Below are 24913 nucleotides of genomic sequence, written 5' to 3'. Positions count from 1 at the left end.
TTGGGTGCTGCACCCCCACACCCCCTGCTACTTAAATATATCAACTCCAACATTGCACTACACTATCATGAGTTATGTTGTAGTATAGCAAGTTAAAAGGAAATGTTACTAAGGTTACAACAGGCAGTCATGAACACGTGATGGCACGTTTGCCATTTTTTTCTGTGAAGTACAATCTTGGAGTTTATATATTTAATTAGCAGGGGGTGTGGGAGATGAAGCACCCCACATGGGGGTGCAGGAGGTCTTGTCCCCTGCCCATACTTGGTGAAAAGTGCTGTCCTTTGTCTTGTATGTGTTTCTCTGTGTCCTTGTACTGGAATATTGTCATTCTGTCTCTCCTGTATATTTTTAGTATTTTGCGATTCAGGATTTTGGGTTCCGGATTATGAACTTCAGGATTGTGATATTTCAGGATTTGGATCCGAGAGCTTTAACTCTTACCCCACCCACAATTGCCCTGTCCTGCCTGAATTATCTCAAATCTCATTCGTTGCCTGTGAAAGCTAGGTATGTAGACAAAGAGCTTGTTCATAGTTCACAATAAGTTAATCTTTTTTTTTCCTCCTGCCTTTAAAAACAGTATTTGATAAGTTTAGGATTTACTGTATGTCTAACCTAACTTAGTATTAGAAATAGGGTGTTTCCTTGGGTATTTCTACAGTTTTTCATCTGTATGTGTTTGTGTATGATCATTTTCATAGCATACTTAGATTTAGATTAGAGTCTTTTTTTCATACAGTACTAGTACTTTTATAGTCAGTGTAATTAGCTCTAATAACCTCAGGTTTCAACAAATTCTCTTCTTGCAGATATAAAATAGCCCCCCAAGACCCACATTGTGTGTATATTGATTGTGGCCCTCTCATGTACAAGCTTCTTGTTCTATCTGTGCTGTTTTTAGCTCCAGAGCCCTTCAAGAACATAAAGAGAAACTGATATTGAAAGGTCTTCTTCCCTCCCAGATAGTGTTCATAATGACCTTAGACCCTAAGGAGTCTACTTCTTCTCTTTTCTCCAAGAGGAAGAAAGATGAGGAGAAGGACAGATCCAAAGAGAAGAAAGTAAAGGGAACTCAAAGGTGTCTGAAAATCGTCCATCGAGAACTAAGAAGCGGTCTCCCACAGTTATTGTGGGTCTGGCACCAAAACTTCCTAGACAGTTGAATCGGATTTTTCTTGGATCCAGACTCTGTCTGTGAAGTCGACCTTTACTCCAGCTGCAGTCAGTCTTATGCTTCATTCACCAATTTTGCAGAAAGTACGTTCGAAGCCTGCTTCAGTAGCTTCTTCATCCAGATCTGTCTGTTCATCTGGAAGTGTCACAGAATCCAAAGTTGACCAAATGCTAAGGTTTCTGAGAATTCGTATTCAGATGGGAGTCCCCAAGGAGAGATCTGGGATCACTCCCTTCCACCCACACTGTTCAGTCATCAGTTTCCTGCTCCATCCCCATTCCCAGAGATGCTGTACATTAGATCCAGCCTTTTCATGGTACCAGCATTTGATTTGACAGCGCTTGAGACTTCAGCTTCGACATCTTCCCTCACTCGCTTGACTCAGATGCTTTCACATCCAGCTGAGTCCTGGAGCTAGATCATCAGTGTTGGGGCTCCAGAGATAGTCAACACCAAGACTTTGTCAGTTCCGCTTCGGTCCTTAGCACTCAACAGCTCAGATACCAAGGTCCTCCTCAGGGCCTTCATCTGTTGGGTAAAAGAGGGCTTCCAACTTTTCCAGTTTGGCTGACTCTCTTCTATGGTTCCAATGGCTGAGTCGACTTTCGAGGCTGTGGAGAGGTTCTTGGCTGGACCAAGACATCTGGTATGTTCCCAGAGCTCGGATCCATCCAGACCCCCTCTGAAGACTGTACCCTCCTCCTCTCATTTTGGTAGACTGGGACAGATGGATCCATTAGATTTTGAGACTACTCGACCCTCAAGTCCCTTGTCAGTTTCCAGTGCGTTTCCTTCGAGTGTCCCAAGATACATTCCCCAGAAAAGGCTTTTAAGAGGAAGCATATCAACTCCTCTCTTGGGTCTGTCACTGAAGACCCAGACTTAGATGAGGGTAAGGTTCTCAAAGACATCCTAGAATTGATGAAACAGCATTGGCGATGGTCCACTGAGGCCCCTTCTTCTGATAAGTTGGTGTTTCTCAAACCCTTTGGGTCCAGCCCTTCAATGTCCTAGGCAGTCCCTCCTCCCAACCATTTAGTTTATCTCCTTACTCAGAAAGCTTGGAGACTGATGTGGCAGAACTTATCTCTAGAAACAGATAGTATCTTCCCCAAGGGCTAGGAAGTTCTGGGCTAAGGGTCGCCCTATAGATGTCATGGTGATAGCAGCAGCCACACAAATGAACTATCCAAGGGAGAGTTCCTCTGTTCATCCCCCTATCAGGAAGTCTAGGGCTTTGGTTGGATTTGGGAAATAGACGTGCTTCAGCCACTTTCCTTATTCAGGCACTGAATTATATGGCTCACTTGACACGTTTCCAGAGAGATTTGATTAGAGAACTTCAAATTCTCTGTCTGGTACCTTATAAGCAGATGTCCAAAAAAGTGTGGATCCCCATTTGTCAACCCAGAAATCCACTACGAATGTGTCCATGAAACTGCCTTCTAATGCAGCAGATGGTGCACCTCTTGCAGCCAGTACTGGCATTATGATGCATCATCATGCCTGGATACAGCTTTTCAACTTTGCAGAAAGCTTCAGAACATCTTTTATCAATGCTTCATATGATGATTCCACTTTGTTTGGACCAAAAGTCAAGGACATGCTTAGCAGAAGTGCATAGGACCGTCAGACCTTGTCTGCCTTTGGAATTCATTTTTCAGCCTCTCACATATCCTTCTGCAGGAATTAAACAAGGTGAAGAAAATGTTTTTCAAAAAATCTTAGGGCTTAAAACTTAAAATGCACTTAATTGCAACCCCTACACCCCCTCTGAATATATATGTTATATATTTTATGTTGAAACGCAAGTGCCCAGTAGGAGGGTAGGTGGAATAAAGAAGCTGAACCACGACAAAGTAAAATCTTCTTTTTTAATACAAAATAGTGAGCGCTTTCGCAATGGTAACCATTGCTTCATCAGACAGTTCATTCAAACAGCAACAGCACTTAAATACTTTAATTCATTACTAAAGCAACCAATTCTACCACTCAAAGTTAATTCACCACTCAGCAATCAATTAATAACTATGGATCTGAAGTAGGCAGACTTCATTCGTCTGCAACCTGTGGGTATCGGATCCGACCTCGGATCTGAGCCGGCATTTCAAAAGCTTAGGCTCCGAGCTCCTAGCTCCTCCCTCTTACCCATAACCCCTTGCCAAGCCCTAACTGACCTCAGATTTCATTTGCCGCTTTCAAGTTGCGACGGATTCTAGAGCTCCTGGCGTTTGTTTGGTGAAAGATAAGATTTTTTGACTAAAAAAGTTTTGAAAATCTCTATTTTTGTTATTGATATTGTTAGTGTTGAGTGTGTATAGGCTTTCCTCTCTCTTTTATTTAATATTTCTCGGGTTTTTGCGTAGTTTGTTTGTGTGTGTTGTGTTAGGCCTTTAGGGTTTGTGATGTCTGAAGCCCATAAGGCTGTTTTCTCTAAATGTACCGAGTGTGGCCATAAGCTGTCCCCAGCGGATGGCCACACTCGTCAAGAATCTTGGGGGTTGAACACCTGTCATCTGGTTGTACCATTTGTGCAGGGTTCAACCCCCGGGCTTTGAGGGAGCGGAGGTCGAAGCTGGTGCTGGCGGGACTTCTCCCTCCAGATACCGCTTCGGCTTCTGCCCCTTCTACTCAGCAAACTGTTGCTGTGGGCTCTCCTCCTCCAGCTGGGACTCAACCTCCCTCTAAGTTGCCGGAGGAGAGAGAGCCTTCTAGGGAGAGAGAGAAGGAGGAGAGGCACAGGGAGAGGCACCACAAACGGAGAGCCGAGACTTCCAGTTCGGCTCCTCCATCTAAAGCGGGCCTCACCTGTGCCTTCTAGCTTTCCTCCTCCTCGGCTCCACTCCCCTCGGTTCTCTCCTGGGCCCGAGGAGGAGGAGGCTAGCCCTTCTGCGAGGTCTCCGAGGCGGCTCTCTAGGTCCGCTTCGGTGGCCTCCACCAGGTCCACTTTTTCAATGAGTGAAGCTGATATGGACCGGATGATGAGGAAATTCATCCAGGCCCAAATGCAAATGGGAGTGCTCCTAGCCCCCCCCCATCCGGGAGGGGCTTCGACCCCTTTTTTCGCCCCTTTGGCTCCTTCTCCGACCCATATTTCGGGTTCGGAGCTGTCGGCGCCGGGCAGAGTTGGATCCGGGGGTGGGTCGGATCCGATAGGTCGGCGCACCTCGGATCCGTCCTATCCCTTGAGTGCTTCGGGTACTTCGGACCCGACCTCTCGGAGCCGAGGGCCGAGCCTCGGATCCGAGGGAGCTGGTGTGTCTTCGGCTCCGTCCAGGTCGGAGCACACCGGTCTCTCGGATCCGATGGTTTCGGCTCCGACTCCGATCCGTGTGTCGGATCCGAGTGGGGGTCAGCTCTCGGGGTTTAGAGAAGCTGGCTCCCCCTCGGCCTTCGACGTAGTGGAAAGGGCACTGTTGAGGACGTCCGGACCCCCAGTCCCTGCCACGGCTCCATCCCGCACTCCCTTGCAGTTGGGCCAGGCTCCCACCAGCCGGTCCCAGGGACAGCCCGCCTCGATGTCCCAAGTAGTTCCCTTGGAACATCCAACTGCTGAAGAGTACTCATCGGACAGCCCCCCCGATGAAGTACCTCGGAAGCGTAAGTGCAAAAGGAGGCACATGGACTCCCCCGAGTCCGTCACCGAAGACACAGATTTGGATGAAGGGGAAGGCTCCCCAAGGTCACCCCCTGAAGACGTCTCATTTGGAGACGTCATGGAAATGTTAAGGATCAGGGGGGGGTGGTCTGCCCCCAAGGCTTCCTCAGACGAGTCTGTGTTCTTGGAGGCATTCGAGGCGGGCCCATCTACCTCTTGGGTGTCCCCTCCTGCTGATCCTCTGGTGGACCTTATATCCATCAGAGCTTGGAAGGATCCGGACACCATTGAGCCTGTGCCCAAGCGTCCTGACCGCATTCTTTCCCCTCCGGACCGCACTCACTGGAGCAAGGGCCCCCCAGTAGATGCCATGATGATGGCTGCAGCCACGAAGAGGGAATTGGCCCAGGAGAGTCCCTCCGTGCATCCTCCGGGCAAGGAGTCCCGCTCGATGGATCGCATCGGGAAGCGAGTTTTCAGTTCAGCAACCTTCTCTTTGAGAGCGCTGAACTACATGGCACATGTCATCAGGATGCAGCGGGATCTGATTAAAGAGTACGCTGCATCTCCCCCAGAGTCCATGTCGGCTGAGGATAAGCAAGTATACTCCACCCGAATGGGCACTCTCAGATCGATATCTAACACATCTATGCGGCTACTTTCTCATGCTACTGAGGGAGCCGCTAGAGCCAGCGGAGCAGGCCTAGTCATGAGGCGGCAGGCCTGGCTCCGCCACTGTGATTTCGCAGAGCCCTTCAAGGCGACTTTCGCGAATGCCCCCTTTGATGGTTCTGCTTTGTTTGGCAAGACTGTTCGCAAAACGTTGATCCAGAGCGAAAAGGACGGGAAGACGCTGTCTGCCGTCGGAGTCCGCTTCTCGGCTCCCCAGAGGTCCTTCTCGAAGAACCAAAAGGGACAGAAGAAGATGTGGTTCCGGAAATCGCAGCAGTCCCAACCTGCTCCGGATAACCAGTCCTCCCGTGGCAGAGGAGGACAGGGAGGTCGCCGTCCTAGAGGCAGAGGGGCTCCTAGAAACTTTGGGTCCAGAGAACCTTTCTCTGAGAGACCCACGCAGCAGCCCTGAAGGGTTGCCCGGCTGTCCGTCTCTGGAGGCAGTCGGGGGGCGTTTTTCGAGGCACCTAACTTCTTGGGAGTCCATCACATCAGACCGTTGGGTGCTTCGCGTGATATCCAGAGGTTATACAATCCCCTTGTACAAAGTTCCCAGATCTCGCAGCCTCCCAGATGTTCCACCCGACCAAAGGGAGGCAGCAGCTGTCGAAATCGAACAGCTGCTAGAAAAAAGAGCTATCCAGCGCGTCCCCCCAGATCAAACCGGGTCAGGGTTTTACTCCAGGTTCTTTTTGGTGCCAAAGAAAACGGGGGACTTAAGACCAATCTTAGACCTTTCCCAGCTGAACCTGTCAGTAACCAAGCAAAAGTTCCGGATGGTCACCCTTCAATCTATACTCCCCCTATTGAGGGAGAACGACTGGATGTGCTCCATCGACCTCAAGGACGCGTACTACCACATTCGCATGGACAGACGGTCCAGGAGGTTTCTTCGCTTCCGGCTGGGAGCCAGTCATTATCAGTTCAGGGTCCTCCCCTTTGGTCTCACCTCAGCCCCCAGGGTGTTCACCAAGGTTCTAGCGGTGGTAGCGGCCCACCTGAGGCTCCAGGGATTACAGGTCTTTCCGTACCTGGACGACTGGCTTCTGACGGCATCATCAAGGCATCTTCTATGCTCAGCCAGGGATTACTTTCTACAACTAGCCCCAAGGCTGGGCATCACTGTCATCTGGGAGAAATCTTTACTGCACCCCACACAAGCTATAGATTTCATAGGAGGAAGGCTAAAAACCAGATCAATGCGAGCCTTCCTCACTCCAGACAGAATTGCCAACCTGAAGTGTCATGTAGCAGCGGTCCTGCAACCATCTCCAACTGCGGCTTCGGTCCTGAGGGCCCTAGGTTCTATGGCGGCAGCTATTCCGCTTCTCATTCATGCTCGCTTACGCATGCGGGTTCTTCAATGGACCCTTCAGGTTCAGTGGTCCCCTCTTTGCTCATCTCTCAACACCCCGATAGCGGTCAGCAAAGCGTGCAGGGAATCCCTCCTTTGGTGGCTTCTTTCCCCGGAGCCCCTAACAGGGAGACCTTTTTGTGCTGCATTTCCCCGAGCCACAGTGACCACGGACGCTTCTTGCCTCGGGTGGGGGGGGGCATTCTGCGGGAAAGATTGTCCAAGGCACGTGGAACCCCACAGAGACGTCGTTGCATATAAATGTTCTGGAAATGAGGGCGGTGCTCCTAGCGTTGCAAGCACTTCACCACGTTCTCCCTTCAGGGACTATTGCGATCCAGACAGACAACATGTCTGTAGTCTGGTACATCAACAAACAAGGAGGAACCAGGTCTTACCCCCTTTGTCGAGAGGCCATGAGAGTCTGGGAATGGGCAATTTCCACCAAACGCTTTCTGGTAGCAACGCACATTCCGGGAAAATCCAACATCCTTGCGGACAAGCTCAGTCGCACCATTCTTTCTCCTCACGAGTGGTCTCTCAAGCCTCAGGTAGCGAAGAAGATTTTTGCCGTTTGGGGGCAACCCTGTTGCTATCTTTTTGCCTCTCCCTCAAACGCCAAATGCGACAATTTCTTCGCTCTGCTTCCCCCTCCAGGGGAATTCCCGAGAGACACTCTGGTGCATGCTTGGCCTCCCGGTCTCCTTTATGCCTACCCTCCACTACCTCTGATGCAGAGGCTTCTGCAGAAAGCCAACAGTTTGGGGAGCAAAATGATTCTCATTGCCCCGTTCTGGCCTCGTCAACCCTGGTTTCCCTTCGTATGGTCTCACAAAATCAATCCACCCTGGATTCCGGATCCGATTCCGGATCTCACCTCCCACCCTCTGGGAATTGCAGTTCCCAATCTGCGCACCCTGAAATTGACAGCTTGGCTGCTCCAGTTCCATCCTTGATTAGGACTCCCGGTATCTCATCACCGGTCAAGGCCATCTTAGTGGCAGCTCATAAACCTTCCACCAGGCAGGTTTATCGGAGTAAATGGAAGAGATTCTCTATGTGGGCGGTTCAGAGAACCTTCGATCCTTTCTCGGCACCTATGTCAGCGGTGCTAGATTTTTTAACAGACCTCTTTCATCAAGGGGCAAGTTCTTCCACGATTAAGGTGCAATTGGCAGCTATTTCGCATTATCACATTGGTCATGAGGCAGCTCCCCTCATGACGGCGAAATTATGCAAAACCTTTCTCAAAGGGATTCTTTTGTTGAGGCCTCCAGTCAAGGAGATTGTACCACCTTGGGACTTGTCTTTAGTACTGCAAGCCCTTACTGCTCCTCCTTTCGAGCCTGCAGCTTCTACAGATCTAAAGTACCTTTCTTGGAAAACTGCCTTCTTGGTAGCTATCACTTCAGCCAGAAGAGTGTCTGAGCTTCAGGCTCTATGCGTCAAGCCGCCTTACCTTTCTTTCTTCCCTGATAGGGTGTGCCTCAGGACCAACCCATCTTTTCTTCCGAAGGTTTCTTCTGAATCTAATATTAACCAATCAATCAATTTACCTGTGTTTTTCCCCAAGTACTCAAACAAAGGAGAATACAAATTGCATTCCTTGGATGTTCATAGACAATTACGTTTTTATATTCACAGAACAGCTGGTCACAGGAAATCAGATCAACTGTTCGTCTCCTTTGCTAAATTTGCTCTGGGTAAAGCAGTGTCTAAAGTCACACTATCTAAGTGGATCGCTAATTGTATTCTGCAGGCCTATGACACTTCAGGTAGACCTGCTCCTCAGAGAGTTACGGCTCATTCTACTAGGGCAGTTTCCACCTCAGCCGCCTTCAAGTCCCGTGTTTCATTGGATGATATCTGCGCGGCAGCTACTTGGGCCTCGCCTCATACTTTTATTTCTCATTATAAGGTGGATGTTGTTTCCAGGGGAAGAGCATCCTTTGGCTCAGCGGTGCTCCGAAACATCCTTCCATGACAGCCGCCCAAGATTCAGGTAGCTGGGGACTCTGTCCCACAGGTTGCAGACGAATGAAGTCTGCCTACTTTAGATTTGGAAGTTATGTACTCACCATAACGTTCCATCTGAGTAGGTGACTTCATTCGGATGCAACCATCCCCCCCTCCATCCCCCTGGCCTTTGTAGAGCGAGTTTTTATGCTTTTTTTGGTGTACTGTAGTCAGTATTTTGAGGCAAACTCAATCTGAGGTCAGTTAGGGCTTGGCAAGGGGTTATGGGTAAGAGGGAGGAGCTAGGAGCTCGGAGCCTAAGCTTTTGAAATGCCGGCTCGGATCCGATACCCACAGGTTGCATCCGAATGAAGTCACCTACTCAGATGGAACGTTATGGTGAGTACATAACTTCTAATTACGTTTTGCCCTTAGTTAATTGCTGAAGTCAGAAAAACACTGTTTAAAAACCACATGCACAAAATGTAAAAATGAACATGTGGATGAATGTAAACAAAATACATAAGTCAGTGAATAAATACATATGCTCATGTTCCCCATTTAGTAACTGCTTGTGTGTGTGGGTATAAGCATAAAAATATATGTACATTTATATAAAAATATAAGCAGTGCACACTCAACTTAATACATATATTCTGCCTAATAAATACACATGCTGTTCACCTAGTAAATACATATGTATTTACTAGGTGAACAGCATGTGTATTTATTAGGCAGAATATATGTATTAAGTTGAGTGTGCACTGGTTATATTTTTATATAAATGTACATATTTTTATACTTAAGAAAAAGAAACTGTGTAGGGATTTAACAGATTTCACCAACCAGCATGTCTTTACTTAGCCGAAACCTGCACAGTCTGCAGAGCAGTCTAATACCAACCGCAATCTGAGACCTATGAGAGAAATCAATGGGCAGTCAGAGGTACCACCAACAGCCTACTAGCAGAGGAGAGGACGAGTTCAATCATTTGAGCGGCATGAGAGACCGAGGCCGGAGCATCGGGTCCAGTCTGAAGAGACGACCAATGCACTCGGGGAGGAAGAGGAAACAAGGAATCAACAGCCAGGAGGGAGTGTCCTTTCACTAAATGAGGCACATTCCGTTTACTCTACACTGATGGAAGTGCCATCGTCTTCGGCAACCAATAATAAGGCAACAACTGCCTCCACAACTACAGCCGTGGTTAAGAAGGAAGACTAATATGGAAGGAGGACAACAACAGGTTTTTCCTGTTCTACCCCTACCATTTCAAGCAGGGAGAAGGAAATCTGTGGAACAGGACATCTACAGGGGCCTGAAACGGAAAGTAGCACCAGGTCAGTTACAAACTCACACTTTAAAGAAAATGTGGGGGTATGGGCAGGAGAGTTAATATGGAATATTTCCAAATATGAACTGTCTGCAGCTAAGACTTCTTTATTAACCAGAGGTTTCAATTTTATACCTTCGAATAAAATGGACATTTGTGAATTTCTGTTATGCCTGCGTATGTTTACTAGAAATTTAACATTGAAACGACAATTTGGAAATGGCAATGAGGCAAGGGATGTTCAGTTTAAGAAAAACAGTCTGTATGTACCAATATTGCCGCATAATACAGAAACCTTCTTAAAAGCTTGTGAAAATGCCATTTATAACACAGGAAACAATAGTTTTTTTAGAAGAAGGAAAGTATAATTTGACAGAGTGAGCACAAAGCATTGTGTGACTTGCAGACTAATGATAGCATAGTTATAAGACACTCTGACAAAGGGGGACCAGTGGTGATATTGAATGCTGACTTTTATAATACAGCTATGCAAGAAATGTTATTGGATCCAAATGTATATGTTGAAGTACCAACAATTGTGTTTGAAATGAATGAACAGATTGCCAGTACCTTATATGAATGCATGTGTATGGACCTATTAAGTAAAGATCTTTTTAATTACTTTACTGTTGAAAATCCACTCATCCCTCAAATCCATGGTTTCCCCAAGATACACAAAGACTTATATAACCCAAAATTTAGACCTATGGTAGCAGTGGCAGGATGGCTAACAGGACCCATCTCTGTATACCTGGATAAGAATTGAAGACAGCACTCAATGAATATGCATAGGTCTTGAAAGACACAGAACAGTTTTTAGTGGACCTTTATGGGGCAGTGAAGCAAATGGGAACAGCAGATATGGGGATGCTGGCCACACTAGATGTAGTGTCTTTATTTACAAATATACCCAATGACCAGGGGATAAGCATGGTGAAGTCAGTGTTGACAAGGCAGGGAAAGTTCTCTAATACTAAGATAGACTTTCTCTGTATGTTACTAGAATTGGTACTAGAGCACAAAATATTTATATTCAATGGCATATGCTATAAGCAGCTGTCAGGGGTTGTCATGGGCACAAGTCGTGCCAACACATATGCAAACCTGGTTATGGATAACTGGGAATATGAACATCTGTTAGGTAATCCTAATCCAAAATAAATAAATAAATAAAATAAATAAAATCCCCAAATAGCCTTTTATAAGTGTTTCATAGATGACCTTTTTATTTTTTGGAAAGGTGATGGTGAACAACTTAAATCCCTGTATGCACACCTAAATACTACTAGTGACTTTTTAAAGTTTATGATGAACTGTTCTGAGATGAGTTTAGACTTCCTGGACGTTACCATATATAGAGAAAATGACCAATGGTCTTTGAAATTGCATAGGAAACAATGCTACAAACCATCTTTTTTACACACAAACAGTATGCATAACCCTAAGATTTATCCTAACATAATCAGAGGTCAGGTAATGAGAACATTTTGCCTATGTTGTCAAGAGGAAGTGTATAGAAATGAGTTAACTAAGCTAAGAACAGGTTTCATTAATAGAGGGTATAGTGAACATGAAATTGATAAGGTGTACCATAATGTACACAAAGAAAGGAAAGGTAAAGCTAAGCCCTACTACTCTGATAGAGCAGGTAGTGACAGGGCAGGTATCAGGAATAGTGTGTTACCATACATTCCGATGGTTTTACCATATACAAGGGATGTGAAAAGGTTTGAAACCATCATACGACAAAACTGGCATATGTTGTTAGTAGATGAGGATACTACCAACATAGTGGGTGGACAACCACATTTTGCATTTAGAAATAAGAAAAATCTGAAACAGCAGCTTTGCTATCCAAGGATACCTACTCTGATGGATAGCACAGTGAATGGTGCCCATAGATGTGAAAAATGCACACAGTGCATTTATATAGATGAATCAAGGTTTTTTAAGCATCCTGAAAGAGGGTGTCTATGGAAGCTAAGGAATTCTGCTGATTGCAATACTAAGAATGTAGTGTATGTAACTTACCGCACAACATGTTTCCATTTCTATGTTGGCAAAACTAACCTTCACCTTAGGGAATGGATAAGGGATCACCTTTACTGCACAAGAAAAGGGCAACTGTATAGTGCTTTGGCTAAGCATACATTGGATAAGGGAAATGACCACATATTTTTGCTTCAGATTTTACACATTCAGAATGTTAGCAATAAGATGGGGGACAGTCAATACTACTGAAAATATGGAAGTAAAATGGATTTTGTGTTTAGGAGCACACAGAGGTTTGGGTTTGAATGATAAGTGTTCCATTGAAGCCAGTGCTAAATTCTAGAAGGTTAAAATAAAATAAATAATAAAAATACTGTCTTAACAAGAGAAGAACACATGCAGGGCTTTGGGTCAATATGACAGTATTTCTTGAGCTGTTTCTAGCATAGATATCACTAAAGACAGGTAATTGTTGAGATGTATGTTTAAAGCATATGTATTTACTAGGTGAACAGCATGTGTATTTATTAGGCAAAATATATGTATTAAGTTGTTGAGTGTGCACTGCTTTTATTTTTATATAAATATACGTATATTTTTATGCTTATACCCACACACATAAGCAGTTACTAAATGGGGAACATGAGCATATGTATTTATTCACTGACTTTTTATGTATTTTATCTATATTCATCCACATGTTCTTGTTTTTACATTTTGTGTATGTGGTTTTTAAACAGTGTTTTTCTGACTTCAACAATTAACTAAGGGCAAAACGTAACCATAGTAATTAATTGATTGCTAAGTGCTGAATTAACTTTGAGTGATAGGATTGGTTGTTTTAGTAATGAATTAAAGTATTTAAGTGCTGTTGCTGTTTGAATGAACTGACTGATGAAGCAATGGTTACCATTGCGAAAGTGCTCACTATTTTGTATTAAAAAAGAAGATTTTACTTTGTCGTGGTTCAGCTTCTTTATTCCAACTACCTTCCTACTGGGCACTTGTGTTTCAACATTTTCAACTTCTGGGCTGGTTTGGATTTATTTGTTTCCTGGTTATATATTTTATATTAATATACACACACGTCACCTTTGAGATCGCACTACAGTGGGGAAAGGGCAAATTCCCAAGCCCTATTGTACCATACTGTCGAACACAAAAAAAAAAGTGTGCAGTCAGCTGATTTTCTATAACACACATCAGCTTTTTTTTCTTGGTTGATTAAAATATATATGTATGCATGTATAAAATCTTTTTGTTTTCTGTACTTTACCTTAACCATAACCATTTAAGTCGTGGTGAAAATGTGCAATAACAGATACAGTAGGATTTACTGTTTTCACAGAGAATGGAATGGGTCAGTAGGGGAATGCGATTAATGATCAAGTTAATTGTAAAAAATATATACTTTAAAAGAACATAACTTCAGTTAGAATGCTGTAAGAAAAAGCTTTAAATTTAGAGGCATAAAGGCAAACAAGTGATTCACTGTCTGCCTGAATTGTTTGGATCAAACATTCTGTTTAAGACTACAAGAAATTGTTTAAAGATATTTTAAGCAAGTCTAAAATAAAAATGACACAATGCTTAAAGTTTCGTAATCGTGCCTTTTTACCTCTATTTTTCCCTATACTACTTACTTAGTCTGTATAATCTGTTACATTTTGAGGATGTAACTGCTGTTGTTTGGGCATATTTCGCAAACTCTGCATATAGGGTGAAACTTAACTGTCAAAATTTGTACAGGTTTTATTAAAATGAGTATAAAGTTCCAACTGAAAATATAATGCCCCCTTTGACATGTTTCTGTGCAGGCACATGCAACAACCCGAACATCAACAGAGAGATACCTTACTAAAAGGATACAAGGCCTAAACAACATGCACCATCCAGTAGGGGCAAGCACTCGCAAAGAAATTGAGAGCCAAAAAAAAAGAGTGCAAAAAAGAACAGGCTAAGGTAAAAAATTATAAAAACAAAAACTTTAATTAAACATCATGAAACACTTTTGTCTCACACTGGGGACTTCATCAGAATATCCTTACAGTAACTTCAATTTTTTATATAATGTTCCTACTCATAATTTAAAGAAACATAGCTCTATACAGATATGAAGTCTCCAGTGTTGGCCAGAAGCTCTTAATGATGTTTAAAGTTTTTGTTTTTATAATTTTCAACCTTAGCCTGTTCTTTTTCACACTCTTTTTTGGTTCTCTGCCTAAACAACATGGACTACATGTACTGACTCAAAGCCCTGTCATTATACTTGGTATCCTACAGACTGCCAAGAGGCGACGTGCGTCTGGCATACAAGGCATCCTGCAACCCATTACTGATGGATTTACTGCATATAAACAAGTAAAATTTTATCAGCATTACTCAGTTTACTCTTCTGCAACATCAGCAGAACTGTTTGGGAGGGATAGTTATATTTCACAGAGGATATCTGTGTTGCGAAACAGACTCCCAATCCAGATAAAACAAAGTTCAACCCTGTCCATTTTCAAGCACAACTTAGATCTATGTGAGAGAAATAGAAAATTTACCCCAGGACTACCCCCTTTATTTTAATGGACAGACACAGCTCCTAAATGCTTTATCCCATGCATGAGCCCTTTGACGGTCCCTACTCCAGGCCACTAATCAAGGAGCCTCAATCCTCACCACTGACACTGGTGAGGGATGGCCACTAGGAACAAAAATGGATACACACAGTACTTTCATATGCATCCCTCTGCACCAAACACAATTTCCCTTAAGAGCGCAAAGGGAGCACACTCCACACTGACCACTTTGGAGCTCTGTGTCCCTTTTCCAAATAGTTGGCACACTCACTTGGATATTTGATTTTCACATGCGCGTGCCCACACACACACACACACACACACACACACACACCTGAGAATGGCTGGCATAGATTTATCAGCTGTGCCCCCTCTGTCTAGACTATAAGGTAATTACACAGCCAACAGTCAGCTGCTCTAAGCCTCTTACAAGGGCATCCAATTATACTGAATAAAATTAATAGTAATACAAATGGTAGAGTTTAACGAATGCAGCAAGACTTTCAGGAGCGGCCAGAGTGTCACTAAATAAGCATAAGAACTCTTAAGTTGTTAAAAATATTCTCTAAAAGACCAGCCACAATGAAAGGTATAGACATATGTAATAATAAATAATAAAATAGAAAACATGAGAATACAGAACATCTAGTTACAGTAAACACCAGAGTTTCAATCACAGGAGATACAAAAAATGACACAGTTGGATATATTCACACAGGTGCAGAAAAACAATGCTTAACTAATCTCACTATATAAGTGCTGCTGCAAGAGTTCTGTCATATCTCTCACTAGCAATGTCTTTTGGCTTCTGTTAGAGGTCGCCACAGCGGATCACCGGTCCGCAGATTGATTGGCAGTGGATTTTTATGGTGTCGAGTTGCCAGCCCAGCGCCCAAACTTCACAGAAGCACACACCCACACTCACACCTACCTGCACGTCTTTAAAACTGACTCGACCACAAGGAGGATATGCAGACTCTGCATATAAGGCACTCCAGCAGAAAATTGAACCAGAGAACCTCATGTTGTGAGGCCACAATGCTAACCGCTGCACCAACACAGCCGATACCATCATAGCTCCCACTAATATCTAAAAAATCATTTTAGTGCTGGTTATAGAATGACATCACATTTGGTCACCTGGCTCTGGTACAATACACACCCAGAGCTTTGCTGCAGCGTCTGAAAGCTATAAAACAATTTCCAAATCTTCCACTCTTCCAGGGTAACATTAGTTCAACCCTGAGGACAATGCAGTGACATTCCTAGTCCTAGTTTTCCCAAACATTTTGCCTCTGGCTGCAATCCGATCTTTAAGATTAAATCTTTATGGCCTAAACCAACACATTTAATTTTCAATCTGTTTTTCAAAATTAGCTGGACTGAGATTAACCTCTTCCCTTCTAGAATTCTCTGTTAAAACATATACATTTAATCAGTTATAATGCTGTCTGACATACATGTATATCTCTCTCTTGTCCAGCAGGACCCACTGTTGATGCATTTTTAACACAAGCAGCTTTACAAATACATTTTTAACACAAGCATCTGTACAAATCACTGCAATAGTCAAATGACATAAAATCTTTACAAAACTCCAGGTAGCTATGCTGGCATATATTACACATGCATTGCCCTCCTCTCCCTAGCACAGATGGCACTACCTCAGATCATCATGGGTCCCCTTAAGTTATCTATGGTATGATCCCTGTTAGTCTTACTAGGGCTAATATATAATTATTGACCATGGGATGGATAAGGCCAATCTGTAACCAAATGGGCTGTTATTTTGAGCACAAAAAAGGAAATTGGATAGACTTAAAGACCTGCAAGGTCAGATAGCAAAGTACATGCCTATGAGTCTATAACCTAAATTATTGCCATTATTTGTTAAGTGTAAGTCACAACTTTTTCTCCAAAAGTCACCAGTTTTAGGAGGAATTAAGAGAGAGAGAGAGAGACGGAGCTAAAATTTCAGTCAGAAATCAGGGACCTCCATGGAAATCGGGGAAGTTTGAGAGGTATGATTTTCTGTTTTCTTGACTTAAAAAATATTAGCTAAGCTTTTTGATCAAAGGACAGTTTTCTTTATATGAAGTTAAACTAATAGAGGGTTTAGTCTGTTAAATTGCAAAATAGCTTGATACAAGATTTAACTAAGAAAGTAATCTATTAGCTTTTACAAATGATATGAATAATTCACTCTTATTAGTAACTTTTGGAAAGTTTAATGGGAATGTATATAAATCTGATTTCTATAAATGGGTACATTATTGTCTTTTTTTTTACTCACTTTGGGTTGTTTAACAAGGTGGAGTTTTTTTCTACATTCAAAATATTAAGGTTGGGCTTCAGAAAGGGGGGCAAGCCATTTCCCCTTCACTGTAAGTCTTTCTGATTTTTAGACTGCCCTTTTTCTGAGGTTTCCTGCTAGTGGGGATCTCTGCATGGAGGGTGCCTTTGTAGACAGAGTTGCATGATAATGTGGTATTCTAGGGTAGACACTAATGCTAACTAGCAGTGTACTGTTTTTGAAGTGTGGCACCTGCTAATTTACTCCAAGTGATTAGAGAATCCCTCATTCATGTAAACTTTCACACTCTTGACAAAAAAGTGAATGCCATCAAAAGATGATGGCCACCCATGCACTCTTGTGCAAGCAGTTGTGGTGCAAGTTAAGTTCAGCGAAGACATAGGGATGTGGGGTGTTATAGTAGAGATGTATGTTTGTGGGCGTGTCTGTGCATCTCTGTGGTGGCATGAATGAAGCTGCATGAATCTGTGTGTGTGCAAATATGCCTGTGTGGTAACACTGGGGAGTAGGTAGGGGATCAACTGTCTGGATTTATATGGGTGTGCGTCAGGGTGCATGGGTGAAGGGATGAGGATTTCTGTGATTGTGATCGACTGTATAGGGGCTTGTTGCTGCATGGATATGTGTACGCATTGGAATGCCTGGGAGTATGTGTGTGTGTGTGTGTGTGTGTGTGTGTGTGTGTGTGTGTGTGTGTGTGTATACAAGAAGTCTTGTTAAATTTTATGTTTCAGTACAGATAAAGTTCAAATGTGATGGAAAGCTAAAGACAAAATATATACGTCTGATATGCCATGGATGTCCACATGTTTATTTTTTTTAACTTTACAGCATTTTTCAGACTTGTCATATAAACATCATTACTTTTTACCTAATATTAAAAAAAATGGTATTTCTAATTATTTAAATATTGATTGAGGCAGTTTTTAAAATCAGTAATAAAATTGATGTGCTTTAAATTTTTATTTTTTTAACTCCAAAATTGGTTCCTTAAATGAAGATTTCAGAAAGCTGCTAATTAACAGGAATTTATTTCTGTTCATCTTCACTATCCTCAAGTGTTCATGATATTCATTTAGGAGCTGTTTTGGGAATTTTACTCTTTATTGGACTTTTTTTCTCAAATCAAATGGATTGTTTTATGTCGCTTGTGTTTTTATAACTATTCATCTTGTGTATTTTTAAACTCTTGTATATAATTATATTTTATAACACTAAATTAAACTTTTACATTTTTGTTATTGATTAATGGTGCAGTGCTTGTGTAGTACCAGTAAATGACTCCTTTCATTCATTCTAACAGTCTGCAATTCTGTTGAACACACTTTTCTAAAGCCTTTACATATCTTATAAACATTTCCTTTTCTACCACTGATTTTGCAAGATTGATTAAACGATGGACAATTATCCCTTTAAAGCATATTACCTCACTTACTGCAGTCTTAATTATGCTTAAGCAAGCAATTTGGCCTCAATTTTGGATCTTTATATGCCTCTTTTTCATATCCACTACGTTTACAACACATCCTACCTTTGTATCTCCTGTTTGCATATTGGACTTGCATTTCATTTTGCACACATTCTCTTTCTCATTTAACTCTTTTGTCTGTGCTTTAGTAACTTCACTTGCTCTGCGCACATTCACAGGTTTGAATAAGGTCAGCTGTGTTTCTGAGTAGTATGCCCCTTATTTTATTATTTCTTATACCACAGATTACTCAGTTATTAGAAAATCATGCATTTTGACAAATTTATAGTCTGACTCTATTCTTAACTAAGTAACATAAGCATCTGTAATCTCTGTAGCACTCTGTGGTCTTGCAGAAAAAGAAATGTCTAATAAATGACAATTTTGTTTTCTTTGCTTGGGATATGCAAGTTCGGAATAACTGTTATTCCCACATTGTACAGTGCTCCAACCTAGTAATGGTTTATATCTTGAGGATTTATTTTTTTGATTATCCTTTGAGAAAGAAAAGCTCCTCAAGGCCCCAAATTTAAAGTTTACATGAATAATAGTAAAGTTCATAGCAGCTATACACATTGCTCCAGTTATAAGGGCTTTACGGCTCCCCATTGAAATTTTGGTGCTCAGAATGCAGTGATAAAAAGTCAAAAACAAAAAAAAAAGATTGAAAACACTGGAGAAAATTGCTGTTCTCCTTAACCCCCTGCACCCCTAGCCCCAAACGTATGCATACCAACTATAAGATTGCTATACCTTGAAGAAAAGGGCCTATTCCGAGAAATGGCATCTTGGGCTTGGTATGTGCAAGTCTGATCTTTCGCCATTCAGTCTTTGCATTTCAGCGCTCGCTGTAGCAGGTCTAAACATTTGAATGGTTACCAGGTTTTATTGTCAAATATTTGTTGAGTCTACAGATGGCATCACATTTATCGGGACATTAAATAAAACACTGCTTTCTTTGGATAATGTATTTTTCTGTGGTTTGAGAATCTCTTGCAAGCTGTGTTCATAGTCTGTATCAGACCGTATAATTCTTTGTAAAGGTGGGAAGAGATTTAGATAGTTGTAACTTTACATTCAATAGTCATTGCATGGAATATGGCTGTTCCAATTTTAGGTGGCTATTAGTGGCATAACATTTGAAAAAGCTGTTATCCGATACATGAACCATTCTGTGATTTGCTGCTGAGTGAACAAAAACAAACCAAATAAATAATGCATGGTATAGTACTTTTATTAGCTTTTCATTATTTGAAACACTAGATAAAAGATGATAACTTAAAATAGATAAAGCCTGAACAGCTACTTTTTTAATCTTGGCATGTAATGAAAACTGTTTTATTTATTCTTTTGATTAGCTTGTTTGATATGGGTGGAGAATATTACTGCTATGCCTCAGATATCACCTGCTCATTCCCAGTCAATGGCAAGTTCACACCAGACCAGAAGGCTATCTATGAAGCTGTTCTCAAAGCATCTCGTGCTGTAATGAAAGCCATCAAACCAGGTAATATATATATATTTCATTTCCAGAGGTAATATAACTAGACATTTAAATGGGCGTGTGCAGGCACTAAATACCTTTTTCAACAAGGGTTGCCATGTTCAGAAACTATATTGTGTATTTTTTTTTTTTTGGTTTCTAGGTCATTTGTCCCCCAGTGTCTGTGAAAAAGCCTTCCCTCAGTCAGACAGTTTCCATTTGTTCTTCCACCCCAGGGATTCCACCAAGATCATAGGCAAGAGTTGTTTGAGAGAAACTGTAATTCAAGTAGCCATGAAGGTGCTTTGCCCTTTTACTGACATCCTGACAATGACGGCATTTTTGGATAGCATAGCCCCCATCCCTTGGACAAGGGGTTGTGCAGACTGTCAACAAGGTGGCACAGAATGCCCTCCTGTTGCATGTATGCACTTCTGTACACTTGCTTTGAGGGAGACCACCTTTCAGTGGTTTATTAAGCTTAATGTCCACCCTCAGGACACCCCTCTACCTTGCAGCCTATCCTCCAAGAGACTGAGAGTGTGCACAGCTACTGTCAGCCATACTCTGTGCTAGTTCTGTCAAAAAACCAAGATGATAGTTGAACTTGGGTCACCTAGTCCATAGTCGGGGCTTTATCCGTCTGTCACTGCCACATTCTCTTACTTTTGTCTGGCTCAAATTTTTTTTTTTTTTTTTAATAGAAACTTTAGTAAATTTTGTAACACCATCATTTAATTTATTTAGCCATAAAGTAATTTAAGTACCATGCAGTAGAAGAAGAAAAAGGGGAAAACAGTAAACGTTTTATCTGAATATACAATCACTTCTACAGTTAACTGATGTCACCTGTTTAGGGATTTCCATTGTTTATAATGAATTATAACTTCCTACCATGTGTGCTGTAGCAGACAGGTTCTGTGTTACTGGACTCTTGAGGTTTGGCAAAGAGGAGGGTTAGTTTATTGATTCTCAAGATTTGTGAGTGTACTTAGCTACAAGCATCACAAATGTTGCATCTCTTCCTCCTGACAAGATCAGCCAAGCCTGCTGAACACAGTAACCTGGGAGGAAGTGGTGAATATGTGTCTTAGAGGTTTGCATACTATTGACATCCTCTAGTGGAAACAAGTGGACTTGCAGGAAGTATCTGCTTCTGAGGGTATTACAAGTTTGTCATTCTCAGATGTGAGTAACAGCCCCATGCTGACACCTGTTAGTTGCTACTGGGAATGCAGGAGGTAGAGATTGGAGATAAAGGTAATACCTGTCTGAAGGATACCTGGATAATTGTCCCACAGTAGTTATTTCCCTGATGAGTGAGCAGTGGCTATGTTAAGAGCTCTCACGATTGGCAGGAAGCGAGCTGTGCGAAGGTATATCGAAAAGCAAGTTGTGCGAGTTGTGAAAGAAGTAATTATGAAACTATTATAAAAAATATACATTTGTGAGCTCCCTAATCCTACAGTACAGGATTCTTCATGCGTCACACAAACCAAACCCCATCTTTTTCCATTTGTATATTTTTTATGAGAGAGTAGTGTTTCCAGTTTTCTCATTGATTTCAGTGCACATGTGGTTCTCTGCTTTAGTGGTACTGTTAGTTTTTTTACAATGTCTTCATTTTTATGTAGTTCAGTAGTGTAGTGACAGTTGTTTGTTTATTTTAGTTGCTGTTAAAACAAAAAAAAATCAAAAGCCTTTTTAATTCAAAACGGTGAGCATCGTGTACCATCTTCCATTCTTCATACTGAGAATCACAGGTTTACCAGTGTCGTCAGAAGCAAAGTTCTTCATTAATTTGAGCTATTTATACTAACTTCCTGTTAGTAAAACAGGAACCAGTTTCACATATCTTATTAACCCATAAAACAGTCAAATTATATGCCCAAAAATGGGCAGTCTTACCAAATATAATGCCTGCGCTGCTGAGATTTTGAACATGTGGTGGGATACAAAATAAGTGCAGCTTTTTGTTTATCTTTTTCATTCTACTTAAGTTTCACAGTCCTAGTATACGAGCAGTAATACACGATGAAGATGTGATTTAATGCAGAGATTTTTTTTTTGCTGTATTTTGCACCCAGTGTGTATGCAAGTCATCATCTCTCTACCACCCAGTCAGTCCATTTGTTCCCCATCAAAGGGCGTGAGTCATCTGAAAGGAACTGTCATCTAGACAACCATCCATCCTAGTTCCCTGCACCAGAGCAGGTGCTGGAGGAGAAACATACAATAGGCCATGTATACTAGCTGTTTTCTTATTTCTAAGAGGTGATCCCTCCAAGCGGCCTTGCACCACCCCTTTCAGCAGAAGTGGTAGTCTTTCCAGACTCCAAGGAGATTGCACCCCATTTCATGTAAATCCTTTCTACCCCTGGAGAGGCAAGTGGGCCACTTTCCTTCCTTTCCTCCTCCTTCCTTCCTGGCTGTGCCAGTGCTAGGGCTACTGATTGTACCTAGTCACCTGGGCCACAATCAGGTCTCCGTCCATTTATGTCACAGAGGCAGTCAAGTTAATGCAGAGATTTCTTCAAACCTAGTAGTACAGTCACTTGAGATATGACCATTTTGACGAAACTCATGGGAGGGATGTGTAAATGCCTTTATAACTCACACCTGAACTGTATATTTTTGTCATAATGCATAACAGTAATACGTGTTGTCCACCGAGCCGAGTCATAAAACACACCAGATTGACTTTGCGACTTTTTATTATATAACAGTCAAGGACAACCAATAGTGATGTCATAAATAATTTATATGCAGCATATCAACAAATACCATCAAACCATCACCTCAAACCAGTTGGCATACATCTGCCTGTTCCAGCTGCCACTTCAGAGAAAAACGGGTGCATATTCCTAGCCACCTCGGACCTGGTGGCAAACCATTTAACTCCTACTTACAAGCCACATACTCCTGGAGAGCTGATCATAATTCAGCTAACCCAAACCCCTGTCACATGGTGGGCTTCTCTTATGGCTATAAAATAAACTAATAAAGGCAGTGTTTGGGTGGGATCCTATGCAATGATTATGTCCATAAATACCACAAAAACCCAGAGACCAGTACCCAGTTTTTGACTGGTGTCCTGGCTGACACTTTCTTTTCGATGGCAGCTAAGACTGCCATCAAGTCCTTGGACATGTCAGCTTCCAGTATTTTATTTTTCTTTAACATTTGTTGACCAGGAAAGTCCAACTAGGTTCCACAGAGCCTGTTTTCAGCAGAGGCCCGGAAGAAATGCTCCAGATGCATGTCTTTGGAATGTGGGAGGAAACCGGAGTACCCGGAGGAAACCCACACGAACACAGGGAGAACATGCAAACTCCCCATAGAAGGCACCCTAGCTGAGAATCGAACCGGAGAACCTCTTGCTGTGAGGCAACAATGTTAACCGCTGCACCACTGCGCTGCCAAGTGCATTTTTATTCCCTGATTATCCACTAGATCGAAGATCTCTACAAACTCCCCTTTTATAATCTTATCTTTGACCTTGATGGGAACATGTGCTGTGATATGAGAGCCAGGTGATTTGGAATATGTAAAGCTGAGGGTAGCTGTAGGGGACAAGAACAAGGGGATACACTTATCTGTATGGTGTGGGACCTCCTTCTGTGAATCCATGACCTCTTCAGACCTCCTATGTGAGTTGGGTAAAGATAACTGTGCCCCCTGGTCAACATCAGTACCTGCTCCCTCTGCTGGGCTCAAAAGCTGTAGAGGCAGCAAAGTTTCTCTCTAAGGCCAAGTCAAAAAGCCTAACTCTCCCATCTTCCAGCAAAGAATTTATAAAATCATCTATACAATTATAAACAGATTGACCCTTTTTACTAATATTAAGCCCTGTAGCCCCAACAGAGACGTTAACTTGTGCTTCTGTAGATATGTTGAATGAGTAGGAAGGGGTGACTTTTGGCCGGAAGCATCTCTGACTGTCTTTTGGCCGGAAGCATCTCTGACTGTCTTTTTCCAAGCCTTTTCAGCTGGACCTTCAGCTCTGCCCTCCTCTGAGTTCTGTGAAGGTTTCCTCCTGGAATTCAGGCTCTGCTTAGCCATCCCCACCATTTCTAAATTAATTGGCAAACCTTGGGCTTCCTGCAGTAGGTGCAATCATCTCTCTCTAATGGCCTGTACCGTGGCTGAACCTGAAAGAAAGAATTCCCACAGGGAACCATACCTAAAAAAAAAAGAAAAAAAAGAAAAGGTGGGGATATGATAAACTTATCCACTTGAAGTTCCAGTTAATATTAAAAGATTGGATGCTGGTATACAGAGCTGCTGTGAGGTTCTAGAATGTATAGCCCTCGGGATGTTTCCCTCCTCATCCTTTCCTTGAAAAATTGCCACTGTGGCTAAAACCAGCTGAGCTGCTTTGGGGATTCCGGAATGCCATGACAAATCCTACACAAACCACTCTGCTAAAATCAAGGATCTGTACAGCCTAAGAAGCAAATACTAAGGTAAACCTTATTTACTACCAGTTAACCGAAATGCCATCCCCAAAACTTAAAATTTGACATTAACATTACAAAATCATTGTACCCAAGATACCATCACACAAATAATTATATAATGCCATTTAAACTATGCACAACCCTCACTAAAACATAAAACTAAAATTTGACTGAATTCCTTGTAGTTAGTCAGCCTTAGTACAGAAATACATACCGGATCGGTCGAGGCCCGGATTAACAACGACCGCCACCAGTACTGTTGGCAAACAGGGTGCTGGCGGAAATTGGGCTACTGTTGGCTGAAGGAGGAGAAGAGGGGGAAGGCTTGCCTGAAGGCAGGTAAAGGCTAGGACTGTGATAGTGAGGGTCAGAACTTTGAATGTTGGCAGTATGACTGGTATAGGGAGAGAGGTAGCTGATATGATGGACCGAAGGAAGGTTGGTATATTGTGTGTGCAAGAGACCAGATGGAAGGGGAGCAAGGCTAGGTGTATCAGAGGCGGTTTCAAATTGTTTTATCTTGGTGTGGATGGAAGGAG

General features: G+C 42.4%; 1 protein-coding gene across 1 annotated transcript in view; it reads left to right on the top strand.

Annotated features, from left to right (window-relative positions):
- PEPD (peptidase D) overlaps window positions 1–24913 on the top strand; it is a 699082-nt gene that overhangs the window by 606809 nt on the left and 67360 nt on the right. The window contains exon 12 of the mRNA XM_044081883.1: window positions 19790–19938. Within this exon, the coding sequence (XP_043937818.1) occupies window positions 19790–19938 (149 nt within the window). The remainder of the gene's footprint in view (window positions 1–19789; window positions 19939–24913) is intronic.

Source organism: Protopterus annectens, chromosome 8.part1, assembly GCF_019279795.1.
Source record: "Protopterus annectens isolate FY-2018-M chromosome 8.part1, PAN1.0, whole genome shotgun sequence".
In the NCBI taxonomy this organism is placed as follows: domain Eukaryota; kingdom Metazoa; phylum Chordata; order Ceratodontiformes; family Protopteridae; genus Protopterus; species Protopterus annectens.
Note: the sequence above shows the minus strand (reverse complement) of the source record. Positions and strands in the feature narration are given on the sequence as shown.